This window comes from Triturus cristatus, chromosome 4_1 (genome assembly GCF_964204655.1).
Source record: "Triturus cristatus chromosome 4_1, aTriCri1.1, whole genome shotgun sequence".
NCBI lineage: Eukaryota > Metazoa > Chordata > Amphibia > Caudata > Salamandridae > Triturus > Triturus cristatus.
The window spans coordinates 796,593,715-796,608,169 of NC_140585.1; the positions used below are offsets into that span (position 1 = coordinate 796,593,715).

At 45.6% G+C, this 14,455-nt stretch overlaps 1 protein-coding gene across 4 annotated transcripts in view; it reads left to right on the plus strand.

Annotated features, from left to right (window-relative positions):
* The window catches only part of NR2C1 (nuclear receptor subfamily 2 group C member 1), a 358,243-nt gene extending 344,360 nt beyond the window's left edge, over nucleotides 1-13,883 (plus strand). For all 4 annotated transcript variants that reach the window (XM_085653389.1, XM_085653391.1, XM_085653392.1 and 1 more), the window contains one exon: nucleotides 12,436-13,883. In XM_085653389.1, coding sequence (XP_085509515.1) covers nucleotides 12,436-12,610 — 175 coding nt within the window. In that variant the 3' untranslated portion in view covers nucleotides 12,611-13,883. The remainder of the gene's footprint in view (nucleotides 1-12,435) is intronic.
* Nucleotides 13,884-14,455: the final 572 nt, after the last annotated feature.

Here is a 14,455-nt window from a genome sequence, read left to right on the forward strand (position 1 = left end):
CGTCCAGTTGGTGGCAGGATACGCCATCACTTCTATCACTGGCGAGACATCACCTCTGACAGGTGGGATCTACAGATAATCAGAAGAGGCTACTTTCTCCCTTTCAAGACTACCCCCTCCCTCCATGCCTCCTACATACGGTGGGCTGACGGAGGATCATCTTGCTTTACTTCTAGAGGAAGTCACAACTCTCTTGTCAAAGGGCACCATAGCGAGGGTTTTGGTGCCAGAAATAGGCTTTGGTTGCTATTCCCGCTACTTTCTGATCCCCAAAAAGTACGGAGGCTTTCGTCCTATCCTCGACCTTAGAACCCTCAACTACTTCCTCAGAAAAGAGAAGTTCAAGATGCTCACCCTTGCTCATGTTCGGTCTTCCCTGGACCCAGAAGAGTTGATGGTAGCGCTGGACTTGCAGGGCGCTTCTTTCCATATTCCTGACCATTGCCGCTACCTGTGGTTTACTATGGGACATAAGTATTTTGTTTGCCATTCTTGCTTGTGCCCCTCTAGTGTTCACCGAGGTGATGGTGGTGGTCGCAGCTCATCTACGGAGATCAGGGGTTCCAGTCTTCCCCTATCTCGACAACTGGCTATTGACGGCGGGCTCGCCCCAGGCGGTCGTCTCCCACCTCTAGACTACAGCAAGCCTCTTGCATTACCTGGGGTTCACTATCAACATGCCGAAGTCACACCTGACTCCTTCCCAGACGCTCCCTTTCATTTGAGCTGTTCTGGACACGGTGCAGTTTTGGGCCTATCCTCTGGAATGGCGAGTCCAGAATATTCAGGCTATGATACCGATGTTTCAGCCTCCATCATGGATTTCGGTGAGACTAACTCTGAGGCTGCTTGGCCTCATGGCCTCCTGCATCCTGCATCCTGCTCTTGAATAATGCCCGATGGCACATGCGGGCAAAGCAGTGGGACCTGAAGTTCCAAAGGGCGCAGTATCGGGAGACTCACCGACCTGGTCTAGATCTCGAAGTGAACTGCACGAGAACTGCAGTGATGGCTGTCAAACCGCAAATGGGTCGCATGCAGACCTCTCTCCCTTCCACGACCAGATCTCACAGTGGTGACAGATCCGTCACTCCTGGGATGGGCCAGTCATCTGGGAGAGGTGGAGATCAGGGGACTCTGGTCTCCGGCGGAAGCCGGGCTCCACATCAACCTGTTGGAGCTTTGTGCGATCTGATTGGCACTGAAAGGCTTCTTACCATCTCTCATGGGAAGGCTGGTTCAGGTGTTTACGAACAACACCACCGCCATGTAGTACTACAACAAACAAGGCAAGGTGGGGTTGTAGACCCTCTATCAGGAGGCCCTTCGCCTCTGGACTTTGCTGGAATAGCAGAGCATATCCCTGGTGGTACAACACTTGGCCGGTTCCCTGAATGCCAGGGCAGACTGAGCCGTTGGTGCCTAGCGGATCACGAGTGGCGTTTTCATCTGGAAGTGGCGCAAGGACTCTTGTCAGAGGAAGGAGAGACTTGGTTAGATTTTTTCACCTCCGTCGATAACGCGCAATGTAAGCAGTTTTGCGTGTTGGAATTTCAAAGGCGGATCTTTCTCAGCGACACTTTTCATCTCAAGTGGAGCTCTGGCCTCCAATACGCCTTTCCCCTCATACCACTCCTGTCCAGAGTGCTCAAGAAGATCAGGAGAGACCAGGCACAAGTCATTCTTGTGGCTCTGGACTGGGCATGGAGAGTTTGGTATCCCAAGCTTCTGCAGCCCCTTTGGGATGATCTTCTGTTGCAGCAGCAGGGGAGGGTCCTCCACCCGAACCTGTCAACCCTCTGCCTCCTTGCGTGAAGATTGAGCTGCGATAGTTTACAGCATTTGACCTTCCTCCCGAAGTATGCAAAGTTATTCTGGCAGCCAGTGTCCCTCCACTAAGTCGATATACGCCTGCTGATGGCAAAACTTTGTAAATATTGTACAGAGCAGTTTATTGACCCTGTGTCTGCCTTCCTTTCTGACATCCTCCTTTTCATCATAACACCTGCTCAGCAGGGCTCTGCTCTGGGCACTTTAAAGCGTTACCTTTCGGCCCTTTCTACGGTTGCTAGACCAACCGTCACTATTCAAGTCTCCTATTATAATTAGATTTCTCAAGAGGCTTACACATTTGTTTCCCCCTCTCCTTTTGTCAAGGCTTCTTAACTTAGTCCTCACTTATCTAATGTGTGCACCTTTTGTGCCACTGCACAGTTGCTCCCTCCGACTGTTCACCATCAAGACAGCCATTTAGTGGCAATAACTTCTGCCAGGAGGAAGGGTGAGTTGCTGGCACTGTCTTCTCAGGCTCCTTACCTGACCGTCTTCCCAAACAAGGTGGTGCTCCGCACTAGGGTCTCTTTTTTTGCCTAAAGTGGTGACCTCTTTCCACCTAGGGCAGCCTGTCACCTTGCCAGTCTTCTATGGTTTTGCACATCCTTCTAAGGAAGGTAAAGAACATCTTCACTGTCTGGACCCAAAAAGAGTTTTATCGTTCTACATTAACCACACCAATGAGTTCCGGGTGGATGACCAACACTTTGTGGGGTACGTTGAAGCAAAGAAGGGATGTGCTGTGTAGAAGAGGACCATATCCTAATGGGTTATACTCTGCATTAAAATCTATTACGCTCTGGCAACGAAACAGCCTCCTGAAGGACTTAAAGTTCATTCTACCAGAGCTAAGACAGCCACCACAGCTCTCTAGCGTCAGGGAAGGCCTCTACAGGACTTTCTGGTTGAAACTTTTCCGCAGTCCCTCCTTCGAGGATGGTATTCCTTGGGTATCTGTTTGCAGGTAAGGAATCTGTGGCTAGATGTCTCTATCAGATGGACAAGTTACTTACCTTTGGTAACACCTTATCTGGTAGAGACATGATCTAGCTGCATATTCTTTACCGACCAAACCATCCTCCCTGAGGATCAGTTCATGTAAGGGTGCACCCCTTCAGGACCCTAGTTGTCTAAACACACCATTGTCAGTCAACTTCATGGCTCTGCGCTTCGAGAGTGGAAAGTCGTGAAAAGTACTAACGTCAGGGCGCCGAGGTAGTGGATGTCACGATGACTGAGACTACACTGACTACGTCACATGGAGTCGACTGGTGCCACCTACCGGCACACAGGGGCAAGAAAAATCTTTAGGATCCAGTCTGATGTCTGTGAAGTTCACAGGTAAGCAATCAGCGGCTAGATAATGTCCCTATCAGATATGGCGTTACTGAAGGTAAGTAACTTGTCCATCAGAACTTGACACTACTGACTGGTTAGCCCGAGCAGTCGGGACTAGCGTGGGCTCCAGCGCCATGCATGAATGAGATCCATTGTCTTCTTGGGTGAAGTTCAGGTATCACTCATGAAAATGCATTTTGGCGGGGTCTCGCTATTTTGTCGAAAAGCCTGATTCTGCACTACAGTGCTTTGAAGAAAACACATAGATGAAACGCTCCCTCGGTCTCTCTATGCATGGATGGCCGTATTCCCAACAATTTCGCTCCTTTCGAAACCTTGTCAGGTGTTTTGTGTACAGACAACTAGGCCCCCGACCCCCAGCAAAATGAACCTCATCCTTTCTTGTGTCATGGTTCAGGGGGTCAGTGTTCAGGCGCACACGTATAGCTAACTGGCACTCCAGCAGCAGCCTCCAAGCCGCTTTAATTTGACCTAAGCACCCGGTTGGAAGCAGGATTAGTCATTTCCTCCAAGGGTGGCAGACAATTAAAATCCAACAGGTTGGTCCTGCAGGGAGTTCAACGGGGCTTCAGCCTGCCATTTCTTTTCAACCCACCACACCTTCCACTCAGATAAGAGCTGTTTCTGAAGGTCCACTTGTCATTTTGCTGAACGAAGTGCAGACTTTTTTATTCAGAGGAGCCATAGAGAGAGTGCCAGTCTCAGAAAACAAGATGTTACACCTGCTATTTCCTAGTGCTGTAGAAGGGAAGAGGTCTTCGTCCTATTTTTGACCTCCGACCACTCAATTTCTTTCTTTAGAAGGACAAACTCAAGATGCTCTCTCTGGCCCAGGTTCTCTCTGCCTTGGATCTAGGAGACTGGATTGTGGCATTGGACATGCAGGACACCTATTTCCATGTTCCCACCCTGAAGGCACTTCTTGGAGTTTAAGGTGGGCCAAGAGCATTTTCCATTTCCCATGATTCTCTTCAGTCTCAGCAGTGCCCCTTGGTTGTTCACGAAGGTGATTGCGGTGGTCGCAGCATACCTTCTGAGGTCTGGTATGTGAGCCTTCTCCTACCTCTGCTACTGGCTACTGAAGGCCACAGTAATTTGTGGACCACCTCGAGAGGATAGCAAACCTCCTGACATTGTTGGGGTTCACTATAAATATTCCAATGTCACACCTGACAACTCTTCTAAGGCTTTCTTTAACCCTTTATTTCCGCCGCGGTGCGGCACCTCTGATCAGAGGGCGGGGTTGCGTCGGCCAACAGACGTGCGCAGCACTACGGAGGTAGTGTGCGTGATGGCCGTTGCCCGACAGAGGCATGCAACAGGTTAAACGAAGCCATCCTGGATATCGTGCATTATCTTGCCTTTCCTCCGGGAAGTGAGTCCAGGATATTCTGGCCATGATCCCAATGTTCCAGCCTCAGTCCTGGGTCTTAGTGAGGGGGGTTCTGAGGCTTCTTAGCCAATTGGCCTCTTGCTTGTCAACAATGCCACATGTGGGCTCTGCAGTGAGGTCTGAAGTGTCAATGGAGTCCGCACCAAGGGAATCTGTCAGATTCCATTCACGATTTAGAGGAGATCGCAAAAGATATTCAGTGTTAGCTGCTCAACTACAATTGAGTCTGCAGTAGACCCCTCTACTCCCCCAGAGCTGATGGTGGTGAGAGAATGATCACCTCTGGGTTAGGGAGTGGGGTCATCTTGGAAAGGCAGAGATCAGCGAACTCTGGTCTCCGGTGGAGACCCGTATCCATATCAACCTGCTTGAGTTGCGTGTCATTCGGTTGGTGTTAAAAGCCTTCCTGCCATCCATCAAGGGGATGCAGATTAATTTCCTCAAGGACAACACCACGCTATGTGCTATTGAAACAAACAGGGCTGAGTGGGGACCTAGGCCCTGCGCCAGGAGGCCCTGCGCCTCTGGAACTCTCAGGGCATTTCCCAGATCACGCAGCACCTGGCAGGATCTTTAAACGCCAGGACAGAAAGACTCAGCCGGCAACTCCTAGCGGGCCATGAATGGCAGTTACACATGAAAATGATGCAGGGTGTCTTCCAACAATGGAGAGAGCCCTGGCTCAATTTTCTTTTCGCTGCTGAGAACTTCAGTGCCAGTATTTTTGCATGCTGGAGCTCCAAAGAAGGCTGTCCCTCTGAGATGCATTCTGGCTAGAGTGGAGCTCAGGACTCGTGTATGCCTTCCCGTCGCTATCTTTCCTGCCCTGAGTTCTGAAGATCAGGAACGACCTGTCCCAAGTCATCCTAGGGGTCTCGTATTGGGCCAAGCGAGTGAGGTACCCGGAACGTCTAGGCATGAGAATCTGTCCTCCAATCAGGCTGCCGCTTCTGGAGGAACTTCTGTTCCAGTAGGAGGGTAAGGTCTTGCACCCGGGCCTGCCCAACCTTCACCTCAATGCGTCAAGTTTGAGCAGCGCCAGTTTACTGGATTTGACCTTTTTGTGGATGACATCCTTTGAACCATAGCCTCCTTGGTCTGTTTATGCTGGACTCTGGGACCGATTTGTGGCTTGGTTTGGCACTTGTAATACAGACTTATTGCAGGCCAAACTATCAAATGTTTGTTTTGTTTTTGGCCCAGCAGTGGGCACTGTTAAAGGTTATTTGTTGGCCCTTTTTGCCTGTTTGCGTTTACTGGACCAGCTGCTGCTGTTCAAATCACTTGTGATTCGATTTGTATTTTTTTTTTTTTAAGGCTTACCTCATATGTAGCTCCCTAAACCCTTCATTATACCAATTAGGATCTGAATTTGATCCTTAGTTTTCTCATGTGCACCCCTTTTTAGCCAATGCATAGCTGCCCTCTATGCTTCCTCTATGCTTCCTTTCTCGACACAATAGCTTCAGAACCTCGTATCGGTGAGCTTCAGAAACTTTCAGTCCAGCCGCCCTACACCACCTTTTTTCAGGGCAAACTGGTGCTGGGGACTAGAGTGGCCTTTCTACCAAACGTTTTGACTCCCTTTTACAAAGTCAGTCACCATTCTGATGTTTTTTTTCCACCTCACCTCTTGAGAGAGTATGAGCGGTTACATTAAGTGGACTCCCAAGAGAGCGCTTTGTTTTTCCACTGTTCGCACCAAAGACCATTGGGTAGATGATCAGCTCTTTGTGGGATTCTCTGCTGGAATAAAGACAAGGCAGTACAGAAAAAGACTTTGTCCATGTGAATTGTCCTCTGCATTATGGTCTGCTATGCCCTGGCCAAAAAGTAGCTTCCAGAAGGTGTCCATCAGGACCAAGGCTGCTACCACTGCATTGGCATGTGGAGTGCCTGACCTTGATATTTGTCTGGCCACAATGTGGGCACCTGTGTACATGTTTATGAAGCAGTCTTCCCTTGACAGCCAAGTATGGCAGAAAGACATTTTGTGTATTTGAGTCCTGCGGGACATTTTGGTCTGAGCTATCTCACAGACCCAATACTCATGGAGGCACTGCTTTGGTATCTTCTAAATATGAGGAATCTTCAGTTAGAAATATCCGTTCAAAAGACCAAGTTTCTTACCTTTGCGAACGCTTTTTCTGGTGGATACTTTATCTATCCGCAGATTCTTCACCACCCTCCTACCTCCCCGTTCTGTGGAATGGTCTCTTTTCTGTTTAAAAAGATCCCAAATTAGAGACCTACGGAACAGTGGTGTGGTTAATTGGTATTTAAGATCTGCATCAAGAAAGAAACTGACATCAACACGTTTTGGTGGCGATTATATGTGGTTTCAACTGTCACTTTCTGGATGTAACCAAGTTGATGAAGAGCGGAGCTCCACCACATACCGGCATGTAGGGGCTATGCTACAAATCTTTGTGACCCCTTCTGGCGCTTAGGGATTTTCAGAAGGTGAGGAATCTGCAGTTAGGACAAGCTTTACTGAAGTAAAGAAACTTGTTCTTAATAAACACATTAACGCTTGGCTGGGTTTCAGTCCCACTCACCAGTATTTAAGACTGAAAGATACTTCCACCCTGGAAGTTGTTGTACTGTGGCCCTGCCACAGTTGTCAAAGTTCTCACTTAGCTGCGATTTTATCAACCTGATACATCGGAGGCAGAAGACTATAGGATGGTTTTAGATCCTTTCAGAACTAGCTGGTGCACATAGGTGCATCAGACCCAAGATACACAACCTTCAGGCATAAGCCAATACAATCAAAAAGCATGAGCCCAATTTAATCCATAGTAATACTTTCTTTTAAATTCTTCTTTCCTAAATGGTTTATTAATTAATGTAGAGGAATCTGGATTCCCATATTCAAATGCATGAGAAATGGCCATCCAGGCTTATTTCTGCAACATGTCGAAATTCACAATTCATCCAAGGTAACCATGGCAAAAAAAACCTTTGTCAGGGGTAGCTAGAATATGAAAAAAGTCTTGCCAGTAACCAACAATAACTTCATATCTTCAAACATAAACAGTTAGGCACTTGATTATGCTAATCCCATGTGTGTAACATACAACGTGTTAATACTGGCTCATGAGAGCCAAAACCAGGACATACTGTAAACAATATAGCCACAGGACTCATGCTTTGTGTGTGAAAAACGTGGTTAATGAAATAATGAATGCTTAGTAAAAGGGCATCTGCGTCTACACCATGACCATAAATATACCCCATGCTGGTCAGTTACGAGTATCAGACAAACGGGGACAAAAACATAGTGGAAAAATTACCAAAGACGAGCACTGGACTTACGGTGTGTACGGATATGTAATCTGAATCAGCTGTAGTAAAAAAAACTAAATACATCAACGCGATAAGCAATCAAATGCGACATCCATGAAACAAGCGAAATTCTGTGCCAGACGAGCTGGCCATCGACAAACCCATGACAACCCGGTGCGGGTGAACCAAATCCAAAGGACGACCCAGAAAAAAATAGAGTGAACATAATACTTAAATCAGGGTGCATTAATCATGTTGTGCACACACTTCTACTTGGAAATATGATAAAATACACCGTAAAAATGCAAATTGAAAATTAAAATTTTCAGTTTCAATGTGCATTTTTTCAGTGTTTTTTGTGTTGTCCTTGGGTCACGTGTCACATTTTAACTCTAGGGTTTGTTTGAAGGGGATTTGTTAAACCTGCTTCGGCTCATGAAGTGTCTGTCGACGGCCTGCTTATTCAGATAATTTAGATCCTATCAGCCACATCCTACACCTTTGTAAATCTACCAACTTGAAGAAATCTAAATGACCGCTGGTTGCAAACCCTGCAACTGCACGCAAATATAGTATTTTGTCAACTGAAGCCATGGTGCACGTGAACGCACATAACTGGAGACAGTTAAGTTAGAATTTTTTTTATACTGCATAAGGGATTATCTTTTGCATGACTAGTGGTTAAGTAGCAGTAAGTTTGATTAAAAGAACATATGTTTTCACATGTCCAAGATATATCAAATTTAAAGGGGCTGAATCTGTAAAAGTCCACACATTTTACATTCTGGGGCCCTCCAAGATCAGTTCCTCTAGTAATTTCGTCTTTACACAATAACCCCAAGCTATTGGGACAAATAAAATTGAAGCAAGTGGTTAATGAACCACCAAAGTTCGAAACAGTTTGAAATTTATTTTGGATGCCATCAACTTTAAACACACAAATGAATGTTATCCTTAGGAACCAAAGTGAGGTATAACGCAAGGTGTTGAAAAAGGGTGTGGTAGAGAAAGCTCAAAAGTACCTGCATTTTTTTCGATTTGCAGCAGGTGTCCAGAAGCAGACATCGACTGCATTCATAGTACATAGTCCATGCAGTCTGCTGAAAAAATCGGTTTCACTGTAGAAACACTGACCTACACGAAGTGAAGGCAGTAATCGCTAAACAGTATCAGGATTTGTTGTTGGTGCCATAGAACATGCACAAAAAGTCAGTAAATCACTCAATCTAGTTAATCTGAATAATTACTATGTATGTTTTAGCCACAGACAGTACACTGTTTTTTCCTGACTTGTATACTGTATAGTTAAAATTAATTCAATGTAAACTTAGGTAGTATAAAAAAGTATTAGTTGGTGATGGTGAAAGCAACATTATATTATTAAAAAGCCATATTGGGAGCTCAGGTATTCAGATTGGCTTTTTAAATCTCAATGAAGAATGTTTTAAGTGGGGATTCCAGTTAGCACCATCTGTATTTTGCCTTTTTGTGTCAGATTTGCAATCTTCTGTTCCTCCTCAAAGTTGTTCTTTCCTAAAATTGGGGATTGCCATTTTGGCATCTATGATCAGGGCAGGTCCCACCATCAGTTTGAGCATACCATCCTGCACTACCACAGACCTACCAACACTGCAACCTCTCGCCAGTGCTGGAAAAGCATCACAGAAGAGAAGTGGGCTTCCGCCCTGTGCGCGCACCAGCTAGAGCATACCAGCAACTTACCAAAAGCCATCAAGAACCTCAACAGCTGGATCACTGCATGCGCCAACAGCCTGCTCCCCTCAAGCACAACCCAGTGGCCAGACTAGCTGGTGGACAGATGAACTCAGACCGACGAAACGCCACTACAGGCAGCTGGAGCGCAAATGGAGAAGTCAGAACATCGCAGATGAAGACATCTTCAAATCATCCCTAAAATCCTACCACCACAGATACAGAACACCAACCGCATAGCTCTTGCACGTTACATCGACGCCAGCACTAACAGATTTCACTGCACCTCCTGTCACCTCCGGTAACATCAGCCCCTCACAAGACCTTTGCAACGAGCTCTGAATCCTTCTGTATCAAAATCACCTCCATATACAGCAACTTCGACCCTCAACGGACCCCGTCATTATTGCAACTCAACTTCCCATCATGGCTGAAGAGTGAACCCGGACCTCATGGCCCACCGTCGAAATTACTGCTACCACGCAGATCTACTTGGGGACCCCATCTGACCCTGACCCCACCACACATTCACTAAAGGACTCCTACCAATCAGCAAAGTTTTAACACCCATCCTCATCGCCTCCATCGACTCACATTCCTGGACACCTGGAAACATGCCGCGGCCATGCCTGTGCTTAAGAAATCTGCTAACCCAGCTATGCTTTCCAAGTGCAGAACCATCTTCCTCCTGTCATACCTGGCAAAAGTCTTAGAGAAACAAATCAACGGTTGCTTCACCAACCACCTCAACAACCACCAGCTCCTTGAAGACACGCATTCCAGATTCTGGCCCAACCACAGAACAGAAACTGAACTTGTCGCCACCACAGACGACATCCGCATGGTCCTTGACAAAGGAGACACTGCAGCCCTCGTTCTTCCTGTCCTCTGTCCAGCATGTGCATGGTCTTGCACCCCATACTCATCAGGCGCCTGCATGAGATTGCCATCTAACGACCTGCTCTCAGCTGGATGTGCTTCTTCTTAACAAATAGAACACAAGCTGTCCACCTGGCATCTTACTCCTCAGAAGCCCACACACATCTGCAAAGTGCCTCAAGGTTCATCATGGAGTCCCTCTCTCTTAAATGCATACATGATCCCTCTGGCCAACATCATCTGTGCACACAACATCAACATCTTTTCCTACACCGACGACACGCAACCCATACTTCCCTGTTGGCTAAAACCCCAACATAAGAAACAAGTCCACGTCTGCATGACAAAGTCGCTAACTGGATGAAAGACTCAACATCGACAAGACAGAAGTAGTGCTCTTCGGCAACAACACCACACCATGGGACTCCAAATGGTGACCGGCCGAACGCCGACCCACACCAGGAAATCTCGGAATCAACATTGACAGCAAACTGGATGCGACCCCACTAGTCAACGCCATTACTGCTTCCACACCCTGAAGATGCTGAGAAAAATCTTTAAATGGCTCCCAAGAAACACTAATAAATCTTTAATTCGCTCCTTAGTCACAGCAAGTTGCACTATGGGATCATCCTCTACACCTGGGTCACCAAGCATCTCAGAAGACTGCTAATGATCCAGAAATCAACAGCCAAATTCATCTTCAAACTCTCACACAGAACTCATATCACAGCACACCACAGGCAGCTCCACCGGCTCCAGATACAGTAACATGCTCATTTCAAACTCCTGGCAAACACAAGGAGATGATGGATGGATTGCTGAAACTTTTCAGACACTCACCCCCAGTCACAGATCTGGGTTTAATTTATCATCGTTCTTCAGCTCACTTCGCCACCCCAGTTCATTTCCAGCTATATGCAAATCAGTCTTTACCCTGGGCCTCATGGGAACAGTCCATCCCCAACTGCCAAGCCAGGTCTTCTCTGGACCAGAAACAAGCATCCTTGGACCGGTTTCAGGGTAACACCTCATCAGCCAGGCTAGCTTGAATCCAGTGGCAAAGTGAGCAAGGGACCCACGTCTGGGCATACACTGCCAAGTTAGGGCGAACAAAGCAAAAAAAAGGAGATGAAGGACAGAGTGCTGAAACTTGTCAGACACTCGCCCCCAGTCACAGATCTGGGTTGAATCCATCACGTTCTAAGCAGCAGTTTGGGCTGGACCATTCCCATAAGTAACAGGGTCAAAACTGATTTGCATATGGCTGGGTCTAAACTGGGGTGGTCCTTTCCCTGGAATGTAGCTTCATTACCATTAATTTGTTTAAATCACTTGTAATGTTCCACGGCTCCCCATCAGGGAACCACTTTTTTTTTTTCTTTAGGTAATTCATAGGAGTGCATGTGTGTTTTTTGCTCTCTACTTCATATGCTGCTCCCCCCCCCCCCCCTCATCTCCCTATCCCCCCTATCCTTCTTTGCTTTTTTTAACCACCACCCTGCCCTCTTCCCAAAAGTTCCTCTGCTGGTGCTTCTCCCTCACTCCTCCCCGTTGCTCCCACCGCTCAGTGGCGATTACTTGCTCCCACCACCCTCTCCCACTCTACCATTGCTCCTGCCTCTCTACATTATTGCTTTACTCAGACTCAGGCCTTGGTCCCAGGTCGGTTGTTGATGGTCTTTAAAGTGGGGGAAGAAGAGAGGCAGAGCTATTCCAAGCACCTTCAAGCTGAGCTTGTAAAATCTCTTATGTTATTCCCATGCACATTATTTTGTTTTCCCAGAGTCTGTTCTGCATTTGCTTTTATCCTCACTCCGAAGTCGTGGACATGAGTTTGGTGTCCTGCACCTTGCTCAATAAAACAATAGCCAGAAAAACATCTCTATCTCATCATGGTGCTGATTCATTTATAGTTATTTGTATATATTGTTCTCCCAATGACTTCTCACGTTCTTTTATTTTCATAGGTTGTCACGGCTTCTTCTCCGATTGCCAGCACTCAGGCTGATGAGTGCAACCATCACAGAAGAGTTGTTCTTTGCTGGACTGATCGGGAATGTGCAGATCGACAGTATCATTCCCTATATTTTGCGGATGGAGACTGCGGAATATAATTCTCAGATCATTGGTCAAGCTGTGTGAAAAGGAAACGGAGCTGCGTAGAAACAAGTGTACGTCAGTCTGTGTTGGAAACTCACGAGTGCTAACCGGGGGCATTTCCACGCCCAAGTAACAACAACAATTCAGTGTGGAAAGGGGCCTCCTGCGTGAAGCAGTGTGGAATGCCTCTAGGGCCTTGAAGTGTTCCGCTTCCGTTCTCAGTTGTTTTTTTGCGGAGTTGCACAGTATTCTGGCACCTAAACTGATGCAAGACTTCATGCATCAGACTTGTGTAAATACGTGAATGTAGAAATGTTACAAATTAAGAACAGTGGCTTATTGAAGTTGAAAAGCATAACCCAGATGACTTTCGTGATGTACAGCAAACCTACCTTATTTTATATTTTAGAAAAGAAGCCAGCTCACGGTCCAGCTACTTGTGTACTATTTTATGATTTCATTCACAACTGGAAAGTGTACTGCTCACTAAATGAGAAAGGACAAGGGAAAAGAGTCTGGCCACAATAAGGAGGAAAAGGCAACCCATTGAAATAGGATTCCATTTAATATATGTCGATAAAAGATGGACGTTTTAATGTAGCAAAACAGATATTTATTAAAGGTACACAGACGTCATAGTTCAAGGTTCCTGTGAGGTTCCTCTTTACTTCAGACCTCCGTGTTGACAATACCAGCCAGCAGTTTCCATTGTGATAAGGGCAACTTTGATTTTCGTCCGATTTTACACAATTAAAAAAAAAAAGTCCTACAAATTCCTTTGTGTTAATAATCTGTTTACTCCTATAGAATAAAAAATAAATAAATGTAGGACTATGAAAGCACTGCATTGTTTATAATGTTGAACCATGTACTGTACTTCTCCTAAAACCAGGATAAATGCATACCTAATTGACCTCTCATCGGTATTCCTTATGTAAGCCGTGTAGCAATATGTTGATGTGTTATGAAAATTAATTGTACTGAAACATCTGCTATAACTCAAGACCCTACTGTAGTGTTCTTCCATTGGCTGCTTTCTAAGTGGCCTTGGGAGTTTTACTGCGGATCATTCCAACCTACACACCTTTCTGCAGGTTGTTCCCTTGTAAGCTGAAAGGTATAGGCGTCAGCAACGTTCTGTGTTTTGTTTAGCTATTGTACAAAGGCGCTGTAAATGTCTAGAAGCCTTGCTGACAGTGTATATTCTATTTTGGCTGATTTTTTTATTTTTTTTTTTTTAAATGCTATTGTACGTTTTTATGATAGAATAAATTTCCAAAACCCCTCTTTATTGACCTGGGGGTAATGCACTTAATTTAATGTTTTCTGCAGCCTTTATCCTAGTTCTCATTTCATTCTGTGTATTGGGCCAGTCCGCTCATCAACTTTAGTTTTTCAAGATGGCTTTTTGTTGATATCTTATTAAAAAACAAACTTTGGCAATTCTAACACACAGCAAGTTTAAGCACATTGCCAATCTTGTTTTGTCAAGAGCAGATTTAAGTAATTAATCCTTTCTCCGCAACCTTCAGATGAAACCTAAAAGTATTGTGCTTCTAAATGGTCTACCACCATTCTAAATACGATTTATAAATGTTGTATCTGCTACCCCTTTCCTACCAAGGAAATAATACCAAAGGCATAATTACAGGGCCACATGTAATTCAAATGAGTGCCACTTTTTGATAAAAAATGTTTAGACACATTACATTTAATGTTTTCATAGAACATTGAAACAGAATGACCTTCCTAAAATGGTGTTTCCAGGGTTAGCTCTTTCATGAATTTGTATGATTTTTTAAATTCCTTTTGACTGGAAGAGTCCAGAGTGTTTTTATTTAAAAAAAAATGTATTGTACCTTGAATGCACAGTGTCAACGGCCAACA